Consider the following 25,386-nt stretch of genomic DNA (forward strand, 5'->3'; position numbering starts at 1 on the left):
AAATGTCCAGTTTTTCATCTATTGTCAGTAAACTCTACTTCAAAATACAAATGAAAATTGTCAAATTATCCCAAGCAATTTACTGTTTATGGCTGAAGAATTAAGCATTAAGATTCAAAGAATTCATGTCTATGATTCTAGAAAGTTATTAAAAAATTGCTTCAGGCAATTTTAATTCATGACACATTTAAGGTTTTATTTTAAAAGCAATTTTTGTTTTTATATTTCAGTCCATTTCTCTTAAAACTCCACTTTTGTAGAGTTTTACTCTGGAGAGAATAAAAGGTGATGTTTTCTAAAAGAAATTATGTTGTCTTGTGATTACAAAAACACTGACAGGTCAAATCTGTTCATAGACTTCTTGAACAACAAATTCAGAAACCAGTATCAGCTTGTGCTTAAGAAAAGAAAATCAGCCACCTTTTATATTAGTGAAAAAAAAGCGTTTTATTCTAAGTATCATTTGTTATATATTATTATAAATTATTAACAAGACATAAATATATCTTCCTTCTTTCAAGAAAGGTAGGCATAAGCTCCAAAATTCAAAACCACCTAGTAGATTTAGGATCTGTTACAGGCATTTTAATTTCATAAATTTAAACTCAACATATAAAGCAAAGTACCTTTACATGAAAATTCTGATATTGAATTGTGACTGACAACAGTATAGATTTTTTTAATTAAAGTTTTGAAAAGTGAAAAGGAAAAAATCTGATTGCCTTTCAGAATAATGGCCTAGTTCTCAAAAGAATAAAATCTACAGCTTTTCATATTAGTTCTCACTAACACAAGCTTACTGTAACTTTCTTTTAAAATGAAAAATTATTGAGATTTCTAATTTGGTTGCATGTTAATTTATCTGTATTTTAGATACTTGTAGCTGTCACTCCAATGTTTACAACAAAGTAATAAACTCTACCTTACTATCAGTCCTGGATAAGGGAAGTAAAGAAACTGTCAACTCATTCCACTGAAGTAAACATGTTATGACAATATTTTGAGGAGCTTTCCTTTTTTGAATGTTAAATTTAAGCCTTGGGGTAGACAGCAAGTTCAATAAACACAAAAATGAAAGAATCCCTAGAGGTTAACCTTTCATTACAGTATCTATTATTCTATACCAAATTAAAATGGTATCCTTTAACAACAGTTGATTTTGTTTTCAAAAGAGGACAGTCAACAGGTAAGTTAATTATAAAACAACATTTTCTAGTGCGGAAATGGTGTTTTCACTATATTAAGAAAAATTTTAAATCATATTAAGAGTTCAAGAAGTGAAAGCACTCACACATCAAAGTAATATAGAAATTCAATAACAAAAGACAAAAAATCTAACTTAAAAGTAGGCAAAGGATCTGAATCAATACTCCCAAAGAAGATTCACACATAGCCAATAAGCTCATGAAAAGATGTTCATATAACATCATGAATCATTAGGGAAATACAAATCAAAACTACGAGATACCACTTCACACCCAACAGAATGGCTGTAATTAAGAAAACAGTTTAGTGGTTCCTCAAAACATTAAGCACAGAATTACCATATGACCCGAGCAATTCCACTCCTGGGTTACATGCCCAAGGTAAATGAAAATAGCTAGACTTGAGAAGTGTTGGGCAAGTTCTATTTGTTATAAAATCAATTCTACTCCCCCCCACCGCAAAAAAAAAAAGAGAGAGAAAATAAGAGGGCTACCTTAATATCCTAAACTTAATTGAAGAGAGAGCTTAAATGCCTTTATTTTTGAGGCACACTGGTTAGGATACATGGAAACACAAAAGTCCTTCCTCCTATAATAAAATAAGAAAGCAGTGTGTAAATAAAGGCATGGGAAAGATGACACTAGTGCTTATTAAGTAATTTTAAGTGGATGTGATCCCAACAAATTACCAGTAACAGAAGTCTAATGGCTGCAATAACTTTCTTTACTTGTTTACCTTCTAAAGTTACTTTCAACATGAGAAACCTTATTAATTCCTTTTAGTTTGTGATAAAGGGCTGTGTGGAGCTTGAGCCGAAAGAACAGTTTTTAAGTGTTAGGCTGTTTCCACTAAATACAGACAATAAACCCCTTACAAAACAAGGCTAGACTGTATAGCTGGAAGAATCTTCTATTATAATATTACAGCACCTTCGTTAACGAATTTTGTTGGCCATCAGACTAAACATTTTTCTTTTCATCTTACTGTTCAGAAAGCTATTTAAAAATAAACAGAGCAAAAGTAAAACACAGCTCAGACTGTGATCTTCACAAACTCAAAGTAGGTCCAACTCAATAAAATTTGACTTCATTTCCCATAGTTTGCCCCACTGCATTTGCTTGAGACTTTCACTGCATAAGAACTGGGAGCGCTGGTCTTCAGCACCAATTTTATAAGGTTCCCTAGGAGTCCCAACAAGTTTAAGCTCTTAATCACTTGACAACTTGCATTTCAGAATTGGGGAAATAGATTACATAGACTATCACTGGGCCAACAGACAAAATTCAGTGGGAGCAAAAAAGAAAACTTACTTTGAGGCAACTAACATTAGATATCAATATGGATATTGGGTAAGGTGACATGGATAGGGAATAGCTATCATTGTACCACTTCACTGTTTCCTTGTTATATTGCTTTCATTTTCTTTTTCAAATCTCTTTGATAAACGAAAGGCAGATGGGGACTGAAAATCCTGGAGTTGCTGCAATATTAAACAGAAAAGTAAATGAAGAAAGACCGAAACAGTTGGTTTAAAAAAAAAAAGGCAAAACCTCACCATTCAACAATGTATTTCTTTAAATTTTTCACATTTAATCCTGTCATTTATTTCCTCACCACTTCACACCCAACTCCTCACTGACCAACAGCCCCACAGTGTCCCACTAAAATTTGGTTCCTAACATTCAGATTGTTGACTTGCATGCAAAGGTTACTCCCTTCCTAGTCGCTTTTTAAACTGGAAAGGCTTAGCAGTGGGGCCGAAGTTGTTCTGGTCCATTCATAATCATTCTGGACAACTCTGCTATTTACAGTTTCAGTACAATACTTTGAACAGCTTTAAGTTTGGGGCATAACTGCTCCTGCTGTGCTGTGACCAAACCTATTAGCTTCTAGTTGTTGAAAGCTGCTCTGTCAAAGTTACATAACGTTTGTTCTCCATCCAACTACCCCCAGCTCCTAGGAAACTCATTTTATATTTATTTTTATTTTTTAAAATCTCCCAGCCTGCACTACTACTTCTCAACTCGGTAAACGTGTGGCGACCTACTTTCCGCACATTCACCAACGTTGTCGACTGATGAAACGAAAGCAGAAACGCACCGAAGGTGGTAAAGAGGGAAAACAATGTTGCACGCATCCTTTGGTGCTTACGGCAGTCTGAGAAACAGTAGGTATTCGGTTAAGGTGGTACTCTCGGTGGAGGGGGCAATGTTCCTATTACCTCAGGAAAAGGCGTCAGGGAGATAAAGCACGGCGAGTATACACCCCAAAACCAGGAAGCATCTTTCCCTCCTGGCAGAGTTCATAAGAGCTGGCATAAGGGTCAAAGGCCACTGTGTTGGGGACTTAATAGGCGTGTAGGGGAAAGGAAGAATAATATAATGAAGAGCTGTTGGTTTTCCTGCGCAGAAATGAAATGTAAAGGTGGCTGGCGCATAGAGCAGCTCTGCGGGCTATTTGAGGATAAAGAAAAAGGGAGAGGCAGGCTCGGTGGCCTCCCCGAGTCGTTACCCATTAGACGAGACTGGACAGCCTGGCTCTGTGGTTACCCCAAGTCAGGACTGGGTCACTGCGAGATCTCCAGGAGTCGGTTCCTCCCCAGGGGCGCGGCCTGCGAGGGCCGGAGGTCCCCGCCAGGGTCTCGGCACTCACCCCTGCGGTTTCCTCAGCCGAACAATCCAGCAAACTCCGGTCGATGGCTTGCACCTCGGGCTCCAGCTCCGACGCCATCTTCCCTCCTCCTCCTCCCCAGCCCTGACGCCGCTACCGCCGCCCCGAGGGCCGCGGCCTCTCCACAGCCACGCGGCCAAGACCGCCACCTCTGCCCCAGGCGGTCGGTCCGGAGTCGTCCAGGCGGCCGCGGGTGGAGAAGACGGGCAGCAGTGTGAGGTGAACCTGACAGGAGGGACAGCAGCCTTTTGCGTTCCCTCCTGGGCTCAGCGCCCAAGTCAGTGCATCGTCCCTGCCCAGCAGGACACGGAGGACCTTGGGCCCGGCACTCTCGTTCGCTTCTATCGCGTCCCGCGCTGGGAAAGGGTCAATAACACCAAAGAGAGGAAGCAGAGCATTCTGGTAACTGTGGTCATCCTTCGCACAGCCAGGAAGAAGGTAGTGTTCTTGCAGCGTGCCCTGCGAGGGCATTGTGGGAGTTGTAGTCGTGTCCTAAGGAGAGAATGCGCAAATAGTAGATAAGCGGACGGGGCTTGGCTCCACTACTAGAATCATGGGAAGAAACCAGTGGAAAGACGTGCCCACGTGAGAAGACGCAGAAAAGTGAGGTATTATGGGAACTGTAGTTTTATTCCTCCAACCCCGTCTGTTCATTTTTGTATTCCCCAGATGCTAGAACCGAGCCTGGCGCGTGGTAGATACTCAAGTATTTCTCAAAGCTGGCATATAGTAAGCACTCAATACTTGTGGAAAGAATTACATCTTATTCCTATAGTTTTATGACCCTGCTTTCCATCATCCCCTCATCCTTTAGAATAGTAATCAAGGTGAACATTACTTTGTTATGATTCAATCCAGAAAAAAGTATGCATATATCTGCATAGATATCTAGAATGATATATCTTGAAAAGTTCTCTGTGTTACTTTCTCTTTTGCCCAACTTCCTTGCACTGATGCACTCCCTAATCGGTCAAACTGGGGACAAACTGGGATCATTACAACCTAGAAACAAAGATAATGCCTCTTTAAGGGCCCTAACAGAATGAAAGCAGTTAAATAGATTCTAAAAATAATTTCTCTCCTTCATATTATTATTTTCTTCCTTCTATTACTTATGGATTGATTGTAATTTTTGTTTTTGTTTTTCTAAATTCTTGAGTTGGATGTCTGCTATTAATCTTTTCCTTTTTTTTTTCAGTATGTACTTCTGAGGCACTGTTCTCAAACTTGAGCATGCATGAGAATCATCTGGAGGTCTTGATAAAATACAAATTTCCGGACTCCACCCTCAGAATTTCTGATTCAATAGATTTTGGGTGGAGACTGAATGACACATTTCTATTAAGTTTTGGGGTCATTCTTCTGGCCTGGCGACCAACTTTAAGAATCACAGACTTATTAATGCAATACATTTCCATTATGTACTGTTTTAACCACCTTCCACAAATTTTGGTATACAATGTTTCCTTTATCATTCATTTCCAAATATTTTCTAATTTTTCTTCTTTGACCCATGTAGTATGTTTTAAAATTTTCGAATCTGTATGGCATTGTTATCTTTTGTTACTGATTTCTCCAAGTATTGTATTGTGAGCAGAGAACATGATCTGTATGATATAGATTATTTGATATTTGATGACATTTGTTTTGTGGACTAGGTTATTTGGTCAACTAACTCTTCAAAGCTATTATTTCTTCAAATATTACCTTTCTTGAATTCTCTTTATGTCCTCCTTCTGGAATTTGTTTGACTCCCTTTTCTATTCTCCATGACTTTTAAACTCTTTTTCACTTTTCCATACTTTTAACTGTGCTACATTCTGGGTATATCTTCTAGTGTGCAAATTCTCTCTTTAGCTGTGTCATATCTGATATTGAACTATCTACTGAGTTTTTATTTTCAATGACTTCATTTTTCATTTCTAGGGATCATATCTAATTCATTTTCAAAGAATACTGTTCTTCTTTTATGTCTTGTTATTTGCTTATGACTCTAAAACTTTGTCTTATATCTTTAATACTTTTAAATATGCTTATTCAGTAGTGTTCATTAGATTGCTGTGCTTATAAAGATCTTGAAAATCTAATCTTCCTTTTTGTGTGTGTGCTAATCCTCATTTTTAAAATTTTGCTATCATTAATGTACAATCACATGAACAACATTATGTTTACTAGACTCCCCCTATTATCAAGTCCCCACCACATACTGCATTAGAGTCACTGTCCAACAGCGTAGTAATATGCTATAGAATCACTACTTGTCTTCTCTGTGTTATACTGCCTTCCCAGTGTCCCCACCACTGCATTATATGTGCTAATCATAATGACCCTTTTTCTCTCTTATCCCTCCCTTCCCACCCATCCTCCCCAATCCCTTTCCCTTTGGTAACTGTTAGTCCATTCTTGGGTTCTTTGAGTCTGCTGCTGTTTTGTTCCTTCAGCTTTTTCTTTGTTCTTATACTCCACAGATGAGTGAAATCATTTGGTACTTGTCTTTCTCCTGGCTTATTTCACTGAGCATAATACCCTCTACCTCCATCCATGTTGTTGCAAATGATAGGATTTGTTTTCTTCTTATGGCTGAATAATATTCCATTGTGTGTATGTACGACATCTTCTTTATCCATTCATCTACTGATGGACACTTAGGTTGTTTCCATTTGCTAATCTTCATTTAATAAACATTTAAGTGACAGTTTCCTTTGTAATTATGATTTTTTTTCTGCATAAAGCTGTATTGTTTCCATTTGGTCCGTGGCTTGGGAGAGGGATCCAGGGTGGTTAAAAAGCTGTAGCTGCAGGGAGAGGCTTAGGCAGAAACCCTGACATCTGGGGGATGCCAGAGGAACCCCTCTATGGCTGCTGCACTCCAGAGGCTCCTAGTCATGCTTGAGGGTGAGCCTTCCAAAGAGATACTCACCCAGTCCAGCCTGGGGCCCAGGCAGCCTGTGGAGGTTGGTCAAGTGGTCACCCATCTTCTTGATGAGTTTCACCTCCTCATCTAGGAAGTGGTTCTTCATGAAGTCACAGAGATGGGGCTCTGAGTGTTCACAACCCAGAGCATGCAGATCTGAAAGGGCCAGTTCTTCTCTAGGACTATGGTGGCTTCCATGGCATCCAGGGTTTACCCCACTCATCTTGGGAGGGCTTCTGCATGACCTGGAAGAGGGTGTGACCACAACACTGGTTTTGCATCTTCCAGAAATGTGACACCCTCTCGCTTCTGCTCAGCCAACTCTCAGAGAATTGGCCCATGCTCTCCAGGGCCACATTATCATGGTGGAAATAGAAGCCCAGAGAGAGGTAGGTGTAGGAGGTGCAGATACAGGTTGACCAGGCAGGCAGTTGATGGCAGCCTCCACTTCAGTAGATTAGTTCTGATGAATCTGGGAGCTCATGGTTGCTAGGCAGTAAGGAGCTAAGCTCAAAACATGGTTTGGGTTGGCTCCAGTGACAGAGGATGACTAAAAGGTGACAACTGAAAGAGGTTGGAGACTGGTAGAAGGGACTTACCTGGGTCTGTTCCTTCCGAGCACTGTTGAAGCAAGAGACAGAACCATGGGACTGCCAGGTGCACCGCCTATAATTATGAATTTTGAGGTCATCTTCACTTAGCATAAGCTGTGGGAATTTTGAGAGATCTTTGTTAAGAGCATTTACTTACAACGTAGTTTTCCATTTACTTCTGCAAGGCCAGGCATTCTAGGAACATCATGTAACTCAGGACCAGGCATTCTAGGAGTATCCTATACCCAGGACAACTTTTATGTCAGTTTCTTGGCTTGGGTGCGTGGGGGGGAGGCGTTCTAATAGTTTAAATTTAATCATGTGGCATTGTCCCTATATATAAATTCTTAAGGGAGAGTTCTTCTTCCAACTTAGACTCAAGGTTAAAAGTTTCCTCATTGTTTACCTCTACTGGTCAGTGAGACCTAGTGTATGCTTTTTCTATGTTCCTTGCATTCCTTTGAAAACACTGGTTTTATATGGGATCACAGTTTCAGTATGTGTTTCTTGTACCCAAAGTCTTATATTCCGTAGGCATTAAAACTTAAGCTCCAGCTTCATGTTACGCATGGCATATTGAGTATCTCTCAACAGTAAGGGGAAAAAAGGAAGATAGACTAGGAGTGGGAATGACAGCACCAAAATTTTGGAAGGTGGAAAGCAAATGGAAGAGAAGTCACTGACTTAGCAACTGGAGAATGCTGAAACCTAAGCCAGCCGTAGAGCAACCCAGAATCAAGCTAACTCATATGCAGAACTCTAAAAGACTTAGAAATTTGAAGAACCATGTTACTGTGAAAGTGGGTGAAGATGGTGCTAAAAACAAGAATATTATTTGAACTTATGTAATAGCAAGAAGTTAGATTGCCCCACCTCCTGGAAGAAGACTAGAGGTTTATTGTCTTGAGAGGCTGTACCTGAGGGTGTTTGGGCCAAGCACAGCTAAGGATAGGAAAGCTGTACTGAATACCACGGCATTAATTCAAAGTCTGTATACTGAGCAGGTTAACCCCAGTGCCTTCCCCCACTTGGCTCTGAGTTGCTAGCTTATACTTCCCAGGCAGGAGTTTGAGACAGACTTCTCTGGAAAGACTGACTAACCCACAAGAAAGAAACCTGTCAGAGATGGGGCCTCTATATTACAGACTGCTTTGATTGCCACAGCAAAATGCCAAAGACTGGGTGAAATAACAGCCTGGAGTCTGGAAGTCCAAGATAAAGCTGACAGCTGGATTGGTTCTGATGAAGCCTCTCTCCTTGGCTCTGTGTGCATGTGGAGAGAAACAGGTCTCTGCTGTCTCTTCCTCTTATAAGGGCACCAGTCCTAGTGGATTAGGGACCCTCTCTTATGACTTCATTTAACCTTAATTACCTCTGTAAGGACCCTATTTCCAATTACAGTCACACTGGGGGTTAGTGTTCCAACTTAGAAAATTTGGAACAAGGGACACAATTGAGTCCATTATAGACCCCAAAAAAATGGTAGAATCAGGGCACCACACCCATATACACAGAATTGCCAATCATCTTCTTCGTGACCCACTTGTAAGTATGAGCAGACAAGTGATTGTGCACAGGTATTTGAGCAAAGTCTATAAAAGGGAGACTAAAACAATTTGAAAAAGGAAGAAATGAAAACAAGACAGAGAGTTGAAAAGAACTTTAAAAAAATTTTGGGTAACATTACATGAGGAACATTATGTTTACTAGACTCCCCCCATCACCAAGTACTCCCCACAAACCCCATTACAATCACTGTCCATCAGCATAGTAAATGCTGTAGAATCACTACTTGTCTTCTCTGTGTTGCACAGCCCTACCCATGCCCCCCCACATTATACATGCTAATCGTAATGCCCCCTTTCTTTCTCGGCCCCCTTATCCTTCCCTTCCCACCCATCCTCCCCACTCCCTTTCCCTTTGGTAACTGTTAGTCATTCTTGGGTTCTGTGATTCTGCTGCTGTTTTGTTCCTTCAGTTTTTTCTTTGTTCTTATACTCCACATATGAGTGAAATCATTTGGTACTTGTCTTTTACTGCCTGGCTTATTTCACTGAGCATAATACCCTCTAGCTCCATCCATGTTGTTGCAAATGGTAGGATTTGTGTTCTTCTTATGCCTGAATAATATTCCATTGTGTATATGTACCACATCTTCTTTAGCCATTCATCTACTGATGGACACTTAGGTTGCTTCCATTTCTTGGCTATTGTAAATAGTGCTGTGATAAACATAGGGGTGCATATCTTTTTTTTCAAACTGGGCTGCTGCATTCTTAGGGTAAATTCCTAGGAGTGGAATTCCTGGGTCAAATGTTATTTCTATTTTGAGCTTTTTGAGGAACCTCCATATTGCTTTCCACAATGGTTGAACTAGTTTACATTCCCACCAGCAGTGTAGGAGGGCTCCCTGTTCTCCACAAACTCGCCAACATTTGTTGTTTGTCTTTTGGACGGTAGTGACCCATACTGATGTGAGGTGATATCTCATCGTGGTTTTAATTTCCATTTATCTGATGACGAGCGATGTGGAGCATCTTTTCATGTGTCTGTTGGCCATCTGAATTTCTTCTTTGGAGAACTGTCTATTCAGCTCCTCTGCCCATTTCTTAATTGGATTATTTGCTTTTTGTTTGTTGAGGTGCGTGAGCTCTTTATATATTTTGGACGTCAACCCTTTATCGGATCTGTCATTTATGAATATATTCTCCCTTACTGTGGGATGCCTTTTTGTTCTATTGATGGTGTCCTTTGCTGTACAGAAGATTTTCAGCTTGATATAGTGCCACTTGTTCATTTTTGCTTTTGTTTCCCTTGCCCAGGGAGATATGTTCATGAAGAAGATGCTCATGTTTATGTCCAAGAGATTTTTGCCTATGTTTTTTTCTAAGAGTTTTATGATTTCATGACTTACATTCAGGTCTTTGATCCATTTTGAATTTACTCCTGTGTATGGGGTTAGATAATGATCCAGTTTCATTCTCTTACATGTAGCTGTCCAGTTTTGCCAAAACCAGGTGTTGAATAGGCTGCCATTTCCCATTGTATGTCCATGGCTCCTTTATCATATATTAATTGACCATATATATTTGGGTTGATATCTGGACTCTCTATTCTGTTCCACTGGTATGTGGGTATGTTCTTGTGCCAGCACCAAATTGTCTTGATTACTGTGGCTTTGTAGTAGAGTTTGAAGTTGGGAAGCAAGATCCCCCCTGCTTTACTCTTCCTTCTCAGGTTTGCTTTGGCTATTCGGGGTCTTTTGTGGTTCCATATAAATTTTAAAACTATTTGTTCCAGTTCATTGAAGAATGCTGTTGGTATTTTGATAGTGATTGCATTGAATCTGTAGATTGCTTTAGGCAGTATGGCCATTTTGACAATATTAATTCTTCCTAGCCAAGAGCATGGGATGAATTTCCATTTGTTAGTGTCCTCTTTAATTTCTCTTAAGAGTGTCTTACAGTTTTCAGGGTATAGGTCTTTCACTTCCTTGGTTAGGTTTATTCCTAGGTATTTTATTCTTTTTGATGCAATTGTGAATGGAATTGTTTTCCTGATTTCTCTTTCTACTAGTTCATCATTCGTGTATAGGAAAACCTCAGATTTCTATGTATTAATTTTGTATCCTACAACTTTGCTGAATTCAGATATTTGTTCTAATAGTTTTGGAGTGGATTCTTTAGGGTTTTTTATGTACAATATCATGTCATCTGCAAATAGTGACAGTTTGACTTCTTCTTTACCAGTCTGGATGCCTTGTATTTCTTTGTTTTGTCTGATTGCCATGGCTAGGACCTCCAGAACTATGTTGAATAACAGTGGGGAGAGTGGGCATCCCTGTCTTGTTCCCGATCTTAGAGGAAAGGCTTTCAGCTTCTCACTGTGAAGTATGATGTTGGCTGTGGGTTTGTCATATATGGACCTTATTATGTTGAGGTACTTGCCCTCTATACCCATTTTGTTGAGAGTTATTATCATGAATGAATGTTGAATTTTTGTCAAATGGTTTTTCAGCATCTATGGAGATGATCATGTGGTTTTTGACCTTCTTTTTATTGATGTGGTGGATGATGTTGATGGATTTTCAAATGTTGTACCATCCTTGCATCCCTGAGATGAATCCCAACTTGGTCATGGTGTATGATCTTCTTGATGTATTTTTTAATTCAGTTTGCTAATATTTTGTTGAGCATTTTTGCATCTATATTCATCAGGGATATTGGTCTGCAATTTTCTTTATTGGTGGAGTCTTTGACTGATTTTGGTATTAGAGTGATGCTGGCTGCATAGAATGAGTTTGGAAGTATTCCCACCTCTTCTGTTTTTTGGAAAACTTTAATGAGAATGGGTGTTATGTCTTCTCTATAAGTCTGATAAAATTCAGTGGTAAATCCATCTGGACCTGGGGGTTTTGTTCTTGGGTGGTTTTTTGATTACTGCTTCAATTTCGTTGCTGGTAATTGGTCTGTTTAGATTTTCTATTTCTTCCTTGGTCAGTCTTGGAAGGTTGTATTTTTCTAGGAAGTTGTCCATTTCTCCTAGGTTTTCCAGCTTGTTAGCATATAGATTTTCATAGTATTCTCTAATAATTCTTTGTATTTCTGTGGGATCCGTCGTGATTTTTCCATCTATGTGTGTAGATTCTCTTATTCTCTTAATAAGTCTGTCTCAGGGCTTATCTATTTTGTTTATTTTCTCAAAGAACCAACTTTGGTTTCATTGATTTTTTTCTATTGTTTTATTCTTCTCACTTTTATTTATTTCTTCTCTGATTTTTATTATGTCCCTCCTTCTGCTGACTTTGGGCCTCATTTGTTCTTCTTGTTCCAATCTCAATAATTGTGACTTTAGACTGTTCATTTGGGATTGTTCTTCCTTCTTTAAATAGGCCTGAATTGCTATATACTTTCCTCTTAGAACTGCCTTTGCTGCATCCCACAGAAGTTGGGGCTTTGTGCTGTTGTTGTCATTTTTCTCCATATATTGGTTGATCTCTATTTTAATTTGGTCATTGATCCATTGATTATTTAGGAGCATATTGTTAAGTCTCCATGTGTTTGTAAGCCTTTTTGTTTTCTTTGTACAATTTATTTCTAGTTTTATACCTTTGTGGTCTGAGAAGTTGGTTGGTGGAATTTCAGTCTTCTTGAATTTACTGAGTCTCTTTTTGTGGCCTGGTATGTGGTCTATTCTGGAGAATGTTCCATGTGCACTTGAGAAGAATGTGTATCCTGCTGCTTTGGGGTGTAGAGTTCTGTAGATGCCTATTAGGTCCATCTGTTCTAATGTGTTGTTCAGTGCCTCTGTGTCCTCACTTATTTTCTGTCTGGTGGATCTGTCCTTTGGAGTGAGTGGTGTGTTGAAGTCTCCTAAAATGAATGCATTGCATTCTGTTTCCTCCTTTAATTCTGTTAGTATTTGTTTCACATATGTTGATGCTCCTGTATTGGGTGCATATATATTTATAATGGTTATATCCTCTTGTTGGACTGAGCCCTTTATCATTATGTAATGTCCTTCTTTATCTCTTGTTACTTTCTTTGTTTTGAAGTCTATTTTGTCTGATACTGGAACACCTGCTTTTTTCTCCCTATTGTTTGCATGAAATATCTTTTTCCATCCCTTGACTTTTAGTCTGTGTATGTCTTTGGGTTTGAGGTGAGTCTCTTGTAAGCAGCATATAGATGGGTCTTGCTTTTTTATCCATTCTATTATTCTGTGTCTTTTGATTGGTGCATTCAGTCCATTTACATTTAGTGTGATTATTGAAAGATATGTACTTATTGCCATTGCAGGCTTTAGATTTGTGGTTATCAAAGGTTCAAGGTAGCTTCTTTACTATCTAATTGTCTAACTTAACTCACGTATTAAGCTATTAAACACAGTCTGATGATTCTTTATTTCTCTCCCTTCTTATTCCTTCTCCTCCATTCTTCATATGTTAGGTGTTTTAGTCTGTACTCTTTTGTGTTTCCTTTGACTGCTTTTGTGCATAGTTGATTTTATTTTTTGCGTTTAGTTAGTATTTGGTTGGTCTGCTTTCTTTGCTGTGATTTTTATTTTCTCTGGTGACATCTATTTAGCCTTAGGAGTGCTTCCATCTAGAACAGTCCCTTTAAAATATCCCTTGGCTACCATCCAAAAGACAAACAACAACAAGTGTTGGCGAGGTTGTGGAGAAAGGGGAACCCTCCTACACTGCTGGTGGGAATGTAAATTAGTTCAACCATTGTGGAAAGCAGTACGGAGGTTCCTCAAAATGCTCAAAATAGACTTACCATTTGACCCAGGAATTCCACTCCTAGGAATTTACCCTAAGAATGCAGCACTCAAGTTTGAAAAAGACAGATGTACCCCTATGTTTATCACAGCACTATTTACAATAGCCAAGAATTGGAAGCAACCTAAGTGTCCATCAGTAGATGAATGGATAAAGAAGATGTGGTACATATACACAATGGAATATTACTCAGCCATAAGAAGAAAACAAATCCTACCTTTTGCAACAATATGGATGGAGCTAGAGGGTATTATGCTCAGTGAAATAAGTCAAGTGGAGAAAGAGAAATACCAAATGATTTCACTCATCTGTGGAGTATAAGAACAAAGGAAAAACTGAAGGAACAAAACAGCAGCAGAATCACAGAACCCAACAATAGACTAACAGGTACCAAAGGGAAAGGGACTGGGGAGGATGGGTGGGTAGGGAGGGATAAGGGGGGGGAAGAAGAAAGGGTGTATTATGATTAGTATTCATAATGGGGGAGAAGGGAGAAAGGGGAGGGCTGTACAACACAGAGAAGACAAATAGTGATTCTACAACATTTTGCTATGCTGATGGACAGTGACTGTAAAGGGGTTTGTGGGGGGGACCTGGTATAGGGGAGAGCCTAGTAAACGTAATATTCTTCATGTAATTGTAGATTAATGATAACAACAACAAAAAAATAAAGAAATGGGGGATTACTCCCTGATAGGATAAAACTAACTGTAAATCAACGATTAATGCATGCTTTAAATATCCTTAATTTTGATCATTTAAAGGGTGTCAGATGATCGGCTATGGAAATACATTTTTCTGATAATATTCCTTTCTCTTAAAAAAAAAAAGCAGTTCCTGTGTGGTGATCTCCAATAAGTTCTTCACAATGGTATAAAGGGCATATGAAAGTGTGGGCAAAGGGTTTGTTTGTGTTTATACAGAGGATCAAAGCCTAATTTGGCTACCCAGAAAATGAATTAAGATATGATATGAAGAAGAACTTCCAACATCAACATTCTCTGGAAGAGTCATTCCAGAAGATGATCATCAAAAAACTTCAACAAAGATCCTGATGCTGTTGCAGTTGTAGCTGCATTCATCCCACCGGTTCCTGGACTTGCCGTTGGAATGAAGAAGGAGATATCTAAGCTGGCCTGTGCATACAGTAAAACAACAAATTTGACTAGATCTATACTGTCAGAACTCAACCAAGAATTAGGAGAAGTGCAAGTTGCAGCGCTCCAAAATCTTGCAACTCTAGAGTATCTACTGTTAAAAGAACATATGGGATGTGAACAGTTCCCAGGAATGTGTTGTTTTAATTTGTCTGATTTTTCTCAAACTATTCAAATTCAGTTAGACAATACCCATCATATCATTGATAAGTTTTCACAAATGCCTAGGGTGCCTAACTGGTTTTTTTTGGTTTCACTGGAGATGGCTGGTAATTGTAGGTCTGCTTTGGTTATATAGCTGTATTCCTATTATGTTAATGTGTGTACGAAATTTAATTAGTAGTTTAAAACCTATACATGCTTATGTTACTCTACAAGAAGATATGTCAAAGAAATAATCAATTTCCCATGTTTTCATCCGTCTGCTACTTCTATAGCTTTTCTTCTTCCTTCTTAATTACAACCCTTAAGTAGAATTCGTGCCTCATATAGAAATTACCGAGTATCATAATTCTTCCAAGTGGTAAAGATACCTCAAGACAAATGCTGGGCATAGAAGCCACAGGGCATAAATCTGCAAAGAAGTAAAAAGCTAACCTTTTCAAAGAATATTGCTTCTGTCTCACTTACCAACTTTACATTTCCCTGTATGGCCCCGGAAGATGACTGGTTAGCCAGAGACCGGTAAGATTCCTCGAGGGAGGAACAACCTAAGACAGGCACAGTCGCAGGGGGGCCATCAGGTGAGAAATTGGGGATCAACAGAGGTGAGGCTTAGAACTTCACCCCCCCTGTTTTGAGAGAAATCTTCTGCATCCGTGGATGTTTTGTTGCCCTTGTCTAGCTTGGATTAATACTTAGTCTATAGGCACACACCTGATCATCTACATTTGCCCTCTTACAGCACTAAACTATGTTTTCTACCTTTATCTTGCATCTACCTACCACTTCAGCGTTTTATTAAAATAATAATAATAATAATAATAAGGGAGAAATGTGGGATTCACATATAAATCAAGTATAAAAATCAAACGAATATTCATATTTGACCTGACTGTTTATAGTTCATAATGCATGATCAAAACCGAAAGTTTCTGTGATGACTGCCCTTACACTGTTCACCATGTAAGAACTTATTCACTATGTAAGAATTTGTTCACCATGTAAGAACTTGTTCATTATGCTTCAGAAGATTGGAGACTGTTGAGAATTAGGCTTGGGGTTGATTAATGATTGTGCATTGAGTCCCCTATACAGAATTTTATTGTTGTTAACAACCATTTGATCAATAAATATGAGAGATGCCCTCTCAAAAAAAAAAATATCCTGTAGAGGTGGTTTGTAGGAGGCAAATTCCCTCAACTTTTGCTTGTCTGGGAATTGTTTAATCCCTCGTTCATATTTAAATGATAATCGTGCTGGATACAGTATTCTTGGTTCAAGGCCCTTCTGTTTCATTACATTAAATATATCATGCCATTCTCTTCTGGTCTGTAAGGTTTCTGTTGAGAAGTCTGATAATAGCCTGATGGCTTTTCCTTTGTAGGTGACCTTTTTTTATCTGTCTGGCTGCCTTTAATGCTCTGTCTTTGTCTTTGATCTTTGCCATTTTAATTATTATATGTCTTGCTGTTGTCCTCCTTGGGTCCCTTGTGTTGGGAGATCTGTGGGCTTCCATGGTCCGAGAGACTATTTCCTACCCTAGTTTGGGGAAGTTTACAGCAATTATTTCTTCAAAGACACTTTCTATCCCTTTTTCTCTCTCTTCTTCTTCTGGTACCCCTATAATGCGAATATTGTTGCATTTGGATTGGTCACACAGTTCTCTTAATATCCTTTCATTCCTGGAGATCCTTTTGTCTCTTGCTGCCTCAGCTTCTCTGTATTCCTGTTCTCTGATTTCTGTTCCACTAATGGCCTCTTGCACCTCATCCTGTCTGCTCTTAAATCCTTGCAGATATTGTTTTATTTCTGTATTCTCCCTCCCAACTTGATCCTTTAGCTCTTGCATATTTCTCTGCAGGTCCATCAGCATGGTTATGACCTTTATTTTGAATTCTTTTTCAGGAAGATTGGTTAAATCTATCTACCCAGGCCCTCTCTCAGGGGTTGTCTGGGTGATTCTGGACTGGACCAAATTCTTCTGCCTTTTCATGGTGATAGAGGTAGTTGTAGGCAGGTAGTGTGTGTGTCAGCTGGGAGAACAAAGTCCCTTCCTGCTTGCTGGTTGCCTTGCCCTTCTCAGCTGCCTGCACTGGTTACCCGCACCTGGGAGCAGGCTCCAGGTTAATTTCCTGAACAGCAGTGGGCAGGGCAGCCCAGAGCCCTGCGGGGGGAGGCAGGCATGCCAGGTGTGCTGTCCTGTGAGAATGGCACCCCTTCACACCTCTGCCTGTGCAGGGCAGCTGCTCGCCTGTGGTGGCCCCGGGTCTGGCCTGGGCGGCTGTGCACTGAGAGGAGGCTCTGGGTGGCTGCTGTTTGTGCAGTTGCTCCCAGGCTGTTCTTCCGGGGCCACGCGGGAGGGGGAATGAATGGCAGGCTGTTTATCACCGTGAGGGACTTCAGAGCTGCGTTGCCACCCAGGGGGTTAGGGTGTCTGATATTCCCTGGGATTCCCAGCTGCTGGGCTGAGTGTGCTGGGACAATTCCATCCAGCTGTGGAGTCCCTGTCCCTTTAAGACTTTCAAAATGCACTCGCTTTTCTTTTGTCTTAGGGGAGCTAGCTGCAGGGACCCACTCACAGATTTTACTTTTCCGTTTCCCTACTATCCAGCACACCATGCACTCTGTGTCTGAGCTCACAGTGCGGATTACTAGGGCTGGGTATTTAGCAGTCCTAGGCTCCCACTCCCTCCCCGCTCTGACTCCTCTCCTCCCATTGAGGAGCTGAGGTAGGGGGAGCGCTCCGTTCCTGCTGAGCTGTGGCTTGTATCTTACCCCCTTCATGAGGTGCTGAGTTCTCACAGGTGTAGATGTAGCCTGGCTGTTGCACTGTATCTTCTGGTCTCTCTGTTAGGCGTAGTTTTATTTGTTGTATTTTCAAAAATAATATGGTTTTGGGAGGAGATTTCTACTGCCCTACTCATGCCACCATCTTCCCCTCCCTCCTCCTTGGGTACTTTTTTGATTACCAATTCAATTTCATTGCTGGTCTGTTTAGATTTTCTGTTTCATCCTGGGTCAGTCTTGGAAGGTTGTATTTTTCTAGGTTGTCCATTTCTTCTAGGTTATCCAGTTTGTTAGCAAATAGATTTTCATAGTATTTTCTAATAATTCTTTGTATTTCTGTTGTGTCCACTGTGATTTTTCCTTTCTCATTTTGGATTCTGCTTATGTGTGTAGATTCTCTTTTTTTTCTTAATAAGTCTGGCTAGGGATTTATCTATTTTGTTCATTTTCTCAAAGAACCAGCTCTTGGTTTCACTGATTTTTTCTATTGTTTTTTTCTTCTCAATTTTATTTATTTCTTCTCTGATCTTTATTATGTCCTTCCTTCTGCTGACTTTGGGCCTCATTTGTTCTTCTTTTTCCAGTTTCAATAATTGTGAATTTAGACTGTTCATTTGGGATTGTTCTTCCTTCTTTAAATAGGCCTGGATTGCTATATACTCTCCTCTTAGAACTGTCTTCGCTGTGTCCCACAGAAGTTGGGGCATTGTGCTGTTGTTTTCATTTGTCTCCATATATTGCTTGATCTCTGTTTATTAATCCATTGATTATTTAGGAGAGCATGTTGTTAAGCCTCCCTGTGTTTGTGAGCCTTTTTGTTTTCTTTGTACAATTTATTTCTAATTTTTTACTTTTGTGATCTGAGAAGTTGATGGGTACAATTTCAGTCTTTTTGAATTTACTGAGTCTCTTTTTGTGGCCTAGTATGTGGTCTATTCTGGAATATGTTCCATGTGCACTTGAGAAGAATGTGTATCCTGCTGCTTTTGGGTGTAGAGCTCTGTAGATGTCTGTTAGGTCCATCTGTTCTAATGTGTTGTTCAGTGCCTCTGTGTCCTTACTTATTTTCTGTTTGGTTCACCAACTGTAACTTAAAGTCAACTTCTAACTGCAATTCTGTCAGTTAATGCTTTACAAATTGTGAGGCTGTATTGCTGATTTTATATATACTTATGATTATTCTATCTTACTGTTCCATTTTTTTAATTATATAAAACTTCTTTTCATTTGTCCTTCATGAACTTTTATTTAAACCTTAACTTCTATTTTGCTGTGTATTGAGATTGTTGCCTGACTTTCTTTTGGGTCATATTTGCCATCTAGTGAATCTTTACCCTTTTTAAAATTTCAACCTTTATGTGTCTTCCTGCTTTTCTTGCCAATGGGCTTTAGCCCTGGGCAAGTTCACTATGAATTCAACGTGACCAAAGAAATTGAAAGCAAAACGTTCTTTGGGGTGAAAGGGTTTATTACCCTCTTCTTCTCCCGGTGGTAGGTCGAGCACTAGCATCTCTGCCTCCACCCAGAGCACTGGGCTGAGCTATCTATATAGCACAATGATAGCGTAGTGACTAAAGTTGTGGAAGCAGTAGTCTAGCAACAGGCCAGTTACATCATGAGGTGGTTTAAGTTCAGTGAGGATCCTGGCCAGAGAAACCCTGACTTCTCCACACTGCTTTAAGTATATTTATTGTAAATAACACATGGTTTGGTCTATTTCCTTCATTATGACAGCCTCTGTCTTTTAATTGGTAACTGCTGATATATTAGGCTTATTTTTCAACTCATTTCACACTTTGTATTTAATGTTTATTGTTTCTTCCCTTTTCTCACTTTTCATTAAAAGTTATATATAGTGATTCTGTTCTTGAATGACTTTAAGATGTATACTCATGTTTAGTTACATTTATTGATTTCTTAAACATCTTAATATTTATACCTTGCTCCCAAATTCTTTGGCATACTCTTATGGCCTTTTGATTTTCTTTTAAAACATATTTTGCTTCCAGGTTTGTTGAAGTATATGTGGCAAATAAAAATTGTATATACTTAAGTGGTACAACATGACTTTTTAAAAGGTGTAAAATGTGATGATTTAATATACATGTACATTGTGAAATGATTGCCTCAATCAATTAACACATCCATCATCTGCCTTTTTGAGATTTTTCCTTCTGGAACCCAAGTAAATGCTAATCCCCTCACCAAATTGATATCATCTAGATTTTAAAATATGGAGTTACATAAACACACACACACACACACACACGTGCACTTACCCCTTTTCTTAAATATGGTCCTGGATTTGTTGACAAATCACCCTTATTCCTATATTCTTTGTTGTAACTTCTTCAATTTGACTCTTTTTATTTGAGTACTTCCTCCAAGATTGTTTTTAATATTGGTCTTTGGGTTCTAAGGCATTGTGTACATAAGACTATATTTATTATGCCATCTTATTTGAATAGCAATTTAGATGTATATAAAGTTCTAGGTTCAAGCTTATATTCTTTCACTACTATAAACTATTATTTTATTTTCTTCTTGCATCCATGGATGCTGCTGAAGAGTCTTATGTTGATCTGATTCTTACTCTGTGATAGACGATCTGTTCTTTCTTTTGTGAACTTTTGGCATATTTCCTATTATAATGAGCCTGGCTGTAGAGTTTTTCTTACTGTTCCTATTTGGTACTCTTTGAGCACTTTATACTGAGGTCTTTTATCTTTCTGTAATATTAGTGAATTCACTACTTATTACTACCTCGAAGATTCTTCTCTCTCTCTCACTTGTTTCTGTCCTGTTTTGCTGACCCTTATGTTTGTGATGTCTCTAGTCTTTCCCGCCCTCTGAGGGAGGCTTCTCTCTTTACGTAGACCTCGCTGGTTATCCTTCAGCTCTGTACATCCTGCTGCTTCTCCCATCCCCGGTATTTGTCACTTAGACTGCTAACACTTTTAATAGCTAATATTACCTCTATTTTTTTGAATTACGGGTTTTGCTTTATGTTTCTGATAATCTTTTAAGTGTATTTACCATCTTATTTTAAGTTCCTGATTCATCTTTTTCACTGTTCTGTGTGATAGTGTATGGTGTTCAATTTGTTATCTGTGTTTCGCAGCGGTTTTAGTCCTTAGGTGTCTAATTCTGTGGGTCTGTGAGCTCAGGTCTCCATGAGGACAACAGCTGTTTGTGAGGTAATATGTAACGGGAGAGAGAGGAGTCAGGCCCTGACGGTCTGTGTCCTCCCAGGTCCAGTCTCTTTGCAGTTACTCTATCAACCAGCTTTTAGGAAAAGCACAGCTGAGTGTAATCTGTGTTTGCAGTTCACCAGCTGAGAGGTGGGGCAGAGGTGGCAAGAATGGAGGAGTGAAAACACCAAAGCTCACACCTAGTTTTATCTGTTCCATGACCTACATGGTACTAGTGCTGCTCTGATTCCTGGTCCTGTGTGAAGGGGAGGCAAAGATGGACCCAAAGAAGTGAAGGAGGTAAGAGTAGAATTTAAAAAGGTCTTCCCGCAGCCTGCCCACCCACTGTAGTTTCCTTCCCAGGATGCAGCTCTCTCCGCTCCCTGTCCACATACACAGTCCAAGGCAGCAATTCTGCCTCCTGGCAAATTCTAAATATTTCCCATTTGTTGTTTCATTGTTGCTAGTTTCCCAAATGCTTGCTTCCCTTTGCCAAAATTTTGTGTGAGGGAGCAAGGAGCCTGAATCTACCTCTTTGCTAAACTGGAAGCTTTATTTCTGGTTCTCCAAGGACAGAATGGCAGGTGACACTCAACAGCTCACAAGCTTCCTGATCCCCAGAGTCCTGCCCGTGTGGCCCGGACTAATGGGCTGCCATGCCCGTGCCTGGTGCCGAGTGGGGTGATGAGTGGGAATTCTGATCTGTTTATGCTCCAGGGATAGGAGAGAACGGGAACTTGGAGATTCATGACGTAAGGTGTGTGGTACTGAGTAGGAGAGAGACATGTTTGTGTTGAGCACTTTGTACTCCACTGAGCCCTTACTGGACACACCTTCAGGAGGGTTTTAGTTCACTGAATCCAGGAGGAGCGCTTCCAGCTGGGGCCTCCGGGAGGTGGTTAGGTCGTGGGGGTGGAGCCCCCCTGAATGGGATTAGTGTCCTTGTAACAGAGACCCCACAGAGATCCTCTGCCCCTTGCACTGTTTCAGGAGCCCGTGAGAAGGCACCACTGTGAACCAGGAAGGGGTCTCTCACCAGGAGGCCATGCTGGCACCTTGACTTGGACTTTTCAGTCTCTGGAACTGTGGGAAATAAATTTCTGTCTACAGGCTGCTCTGTCTCTGGTGTTTTGTTATAGCAGCTCAAATGGACAAAAAGCTTTCTCAGTTAAAATATATTTAAACATTTATATATACACATGTATTTATTTATATATATCATAAGTTATCCACATGTGCTAGTAATACAATTTGATTACACACACTATAACACATATCAATAGTTTAAAAGCTGCCAAGTAAATCTAAATGGAAATTCCAGTATTTCCTTCCCATACTCCAAAGGATCTCTTCTGCATGCCCTGCAGCGTGCACTCCATTTTGAAAACCAGTGCTTTAGAAAACAGTTTGTGCCTGTATATAATTAAATGTAAATGAACTGAATAAAATTCAGAAAATGAAATGTATTCAATACATAGATCAAATAAAAAATATTTGCACAGGCTATTAAGAGGCAGACAAAGAACACAGGACAAAAGAACACAGTGGAAAGAAGCCCAGGATAAAATTTAAACATGACCTCCTCTGGCAAGCTGTTTCCCGCCCTTGGAGGGGCCTTTGCTGACATCTACAGGCTACAATTTGCCAGTGATTTTACTTATGACCTTAACTACACTCGCTTTCGCTTGCTTCATCTACTTAAATGGTGTCCTGTCAGTGCTAAGGAGAAGCTAGAGCTTAGAGAAACCAGAAAAAGCTTGCAGAAGGCCACACCACTACTTGGGGGCCATTATTTTAATATGTAACAAACTGCGTGTGATTATTCTTTTCCAGAAGGACTTATTCAGGCTTTCTTAAAGTTACAAGCCCCTCTCTGCTATCCAGAAACTATTCAAGCCCTTGCCTTTCTTCTGGAGCAATTACTTAAAGTTCCTAGGATTCTTCTCCTATCTATTCTAGAATTTTTGGGGAAGCATGGCAACAGCATTTTAGAATAAGCTGTTGGTCCCTGGGCCCAGGAAACCCCTACCATTTCTCTATCCTTTTAATTTCCAGCTTCCCTTTTATTTCCATCACTCAGGGGTTCTGCCTAGTAACCATGTCATTTAATTCAAACTTATGGATTTAGTTTTTGAAATGGTTTTGAAATAATTTCAAATCAAAAGTAATACCTGCTCATACCAAAAAATGCAAACAATCTAGGCTAAGTAGGAGGAAATAATCACCTTGAATTCTTCCACTCAGAAACAACTATTGTTAAATTATTATCATCCCTTAAAAAGGTGACAATTCTTTTGGGAATCCTCCCATGCCCAGGCATAATGAGAGGTAGGTATATAAATAGAAGTAAGTGCGTGAAAGATTGATTTTTATTTGGAGTTAATAGGAAAAGAATGGAATGGTACTAGAGGAATTGCTGAAATTCAGGTAAATGTTTCTTCACTGTTGAAAATACCAGTTTCTAAATTATTTCTGAAGGTTAAGAAAAATGTATAACAAAAATTAACCTAATGAAATTCTCACAGATATGCTTAAATTGACATAAACATAAATGCTCATTGTGGCAAAAACAAATGAAACCAAACAAAAGCAAGATAAACACAAAAAACAAAGCACAATCAGGAAACTAACATAAACTCCATCAATAAACAAATCAGTACATTGTGGCACATTCATATAATAGTACCCAATATAGCACTTTAAATGGATGAACTTGAGTTACAGCTATCAACATAAAACTATAAAATACAATGTTGAATGAATAAAAAGTAGTAGAATACATAGAGAACATTTTATTAAACTTAAAACTGTGTAATACTTTATAATGTTTAAGGATTCACAAATGTTTAGCAAAAGTGTTAGACTTGCATGGTAACGATAAAATGGGCTTCATGCTGGGTGGTCACTCACATCTGGGGAAGGAGAAAAGGAAGTAGAAGAGTCCAGGGGCACCAGTGGTATTAGAGTCATTAATATCTTAAAGACAGATTTGAAACAAATAAGACAAAGTATTAAGATTTAATAAAGCTGGGTATTTGGGCAATAATGCTCATTAATCTTTATGTTTAAAATAAAAAAATTAAAAAACATGAGATTGGAAAACTAATGGATTTTTAAAAATACTAAGCATAAGCATGAAGTCAGTTGTTGACATAATTAATAATATCTGATTCTGTTAGAACTAGACAGTATTAATTAGAACTTATTCTGTTATGGATTATAAAATTACAAAGTGTGACCAGGAAGCCAGATATCCTAAAACAGGCAGCATGAAGAACCTGGAGTACATTTTATGTTGTGATCATTAATATTAAATATTTCTAGTATGCAGAAAATACAGGGAACAATACCTGTGCACCTACTACTCAAATACAGCTGTGCGGTTTGCACCTGGCTTCAGTTCTACCCTTTTTTCCCCTCCTCTGTGCAGTCACCCATTTAAAGTTAGTGGTATATCATTCTTTGTTATGTTTTGAGAATTGTCCTCATGAAATATGTGCACTTAGTTTATTTCAATGGTTGTAAAATACAATATGAATACAACACAGTGTTATTTACTAGTTTATCCACTGATGGACATCCCCTAACTACTAAATACAAACAAGGCTGCAATGAACAACTTTATGCATACTTCTTGGGCACATCTATGAGAGATTCTCTAGGGCTGTGGGGCATATAAGTAGAAATAGATTTGTTGAGTTGTATGAAATTTGCACCTTCAAATTTAATCTGCATTGTATATGTGAAGTAAGTAGTTTAAAAAAGCAGGGAAACTAATTAACTTTTCCACCAAGAGTATATGCAAATTCAGGTTTCTCCATGATCTCTCCACTACTACTTGGTATTGTCAGACTACCTACTCTGAGATAACAAAGTTATTCTTCTACACTGGCTTCCAACAGCTTTACTTTTTTACATTTAGACCTTTAATTCATCTGAAATTAATTTTTGTGATGGTGTGAGGTAGGGATCTGATTTTTTTCTTCTCCCATGGAGACAGCCAATTTTCTTAGAACCATTAACTGACTTGCCCACCAGTTCTCAAAGTGTGGCCAGAGGATCCCTGGGGAAGCGAGAGCCATGGAATTCTTTGAAAGAGTCCACAAGGTCAAAACTATTGATGATACTAAGATGTTATTTGTCTTTTCCACTTTCACTCCCAGGAGTAGACAGAGTTCTCCAGAGGCTACAGCGACATCTGATTACATCATTTCTCTAACAGTGAATGAGTTGTGTGCTGTGTATTGTATTTTCTAGGATGTTCTAAGGTAGTGAGTTTAGTATATAAAAATGTACACTTTCAGATATGAACTCTGTTCTCTATACTTCTAATGTGCTCCAGCCAGCTCTCTTCAGTTACATCTGTTTTAATCTCTGTAATCTCATTATCTTTCAAGAAATTATTTTTAAATCCCAGTGTTTT

At 39.1% G+C, this 25,386-nt stretch overlaps 1 protein-coding gene, 1 long non-coding RNA gene and 1 pseudogene across 8 annotated transcripts in view; 1 reads left to right on the top strand and 2 right to left on the bottom strand.

The window, feature by feature from the left end:
• The window catches only part of UBR2 (ubiquitin protein ligase E3 component n-recognin 2), a 117,842-nt gene extending 113,558 nt beyond the window's left edge, over positions 1-4,284 (bottom strand). For 2 of the 7 annotated variants that reach the window (XM_036907212.2, XM_036907210.2), the window contains exon 1: positions 3,859-4,267. In XM_036907212.2, coding sequence (XP_036763107.2) covers positions 3,859-3,936 — 78 coding nt within the window. In that variant the 5' untranslated portion in view covers positions 3,937-4,267. Of the gene's footprint in view, positions 1-1,699; positions 1,795-3,858 lie in introns of all 7 variants that reach the window. The other 5 variants (XM_036907213.2, XR_005029199.2, XR_005029200.2 and 2 more) reach the window with 5 other exon arrangements.
• Positions 4,285-6,647: 2,363 nt separating this feature from the next.
• Positions 6,648-7,274, bottom strand: LOC118923457 (ferritin light chain-like; annotated as a pseudogene).
• Positions 7,275-21,157: 13,883 nt separating this feature from the next.
• On the top strand, positions 21,158-22,218 carry LOC118923459 (uncharacterized). Its single transcript, XR_005029202.2, has 3 exons — positions 21,158-21,263; positions 21,535-21,720; positions 21,954-22,218. It is a non-coding gene; the product is annotated as an uncharacterized LOC118923459 (long non-coding RNA).
• The last annotated feature ends 3,168 nt before the right edge of the window (positions 22,219-25,386 follow it).

The sequence above is a fragment of the Manis pentadactyla genome, chromosome 16 (genome assembly GCF_030020395.1).
Source record: "Manis pentadactyla isolate mManPen7 chromosome 16, mManPen7.hap1, whole genome shotgun sequence".
Lineage (NCBI taxonomy): Eukaryota > Metazoa > Chordata > Mammalia > Pholidota > Manidae > Manis > Manis pentadactyla.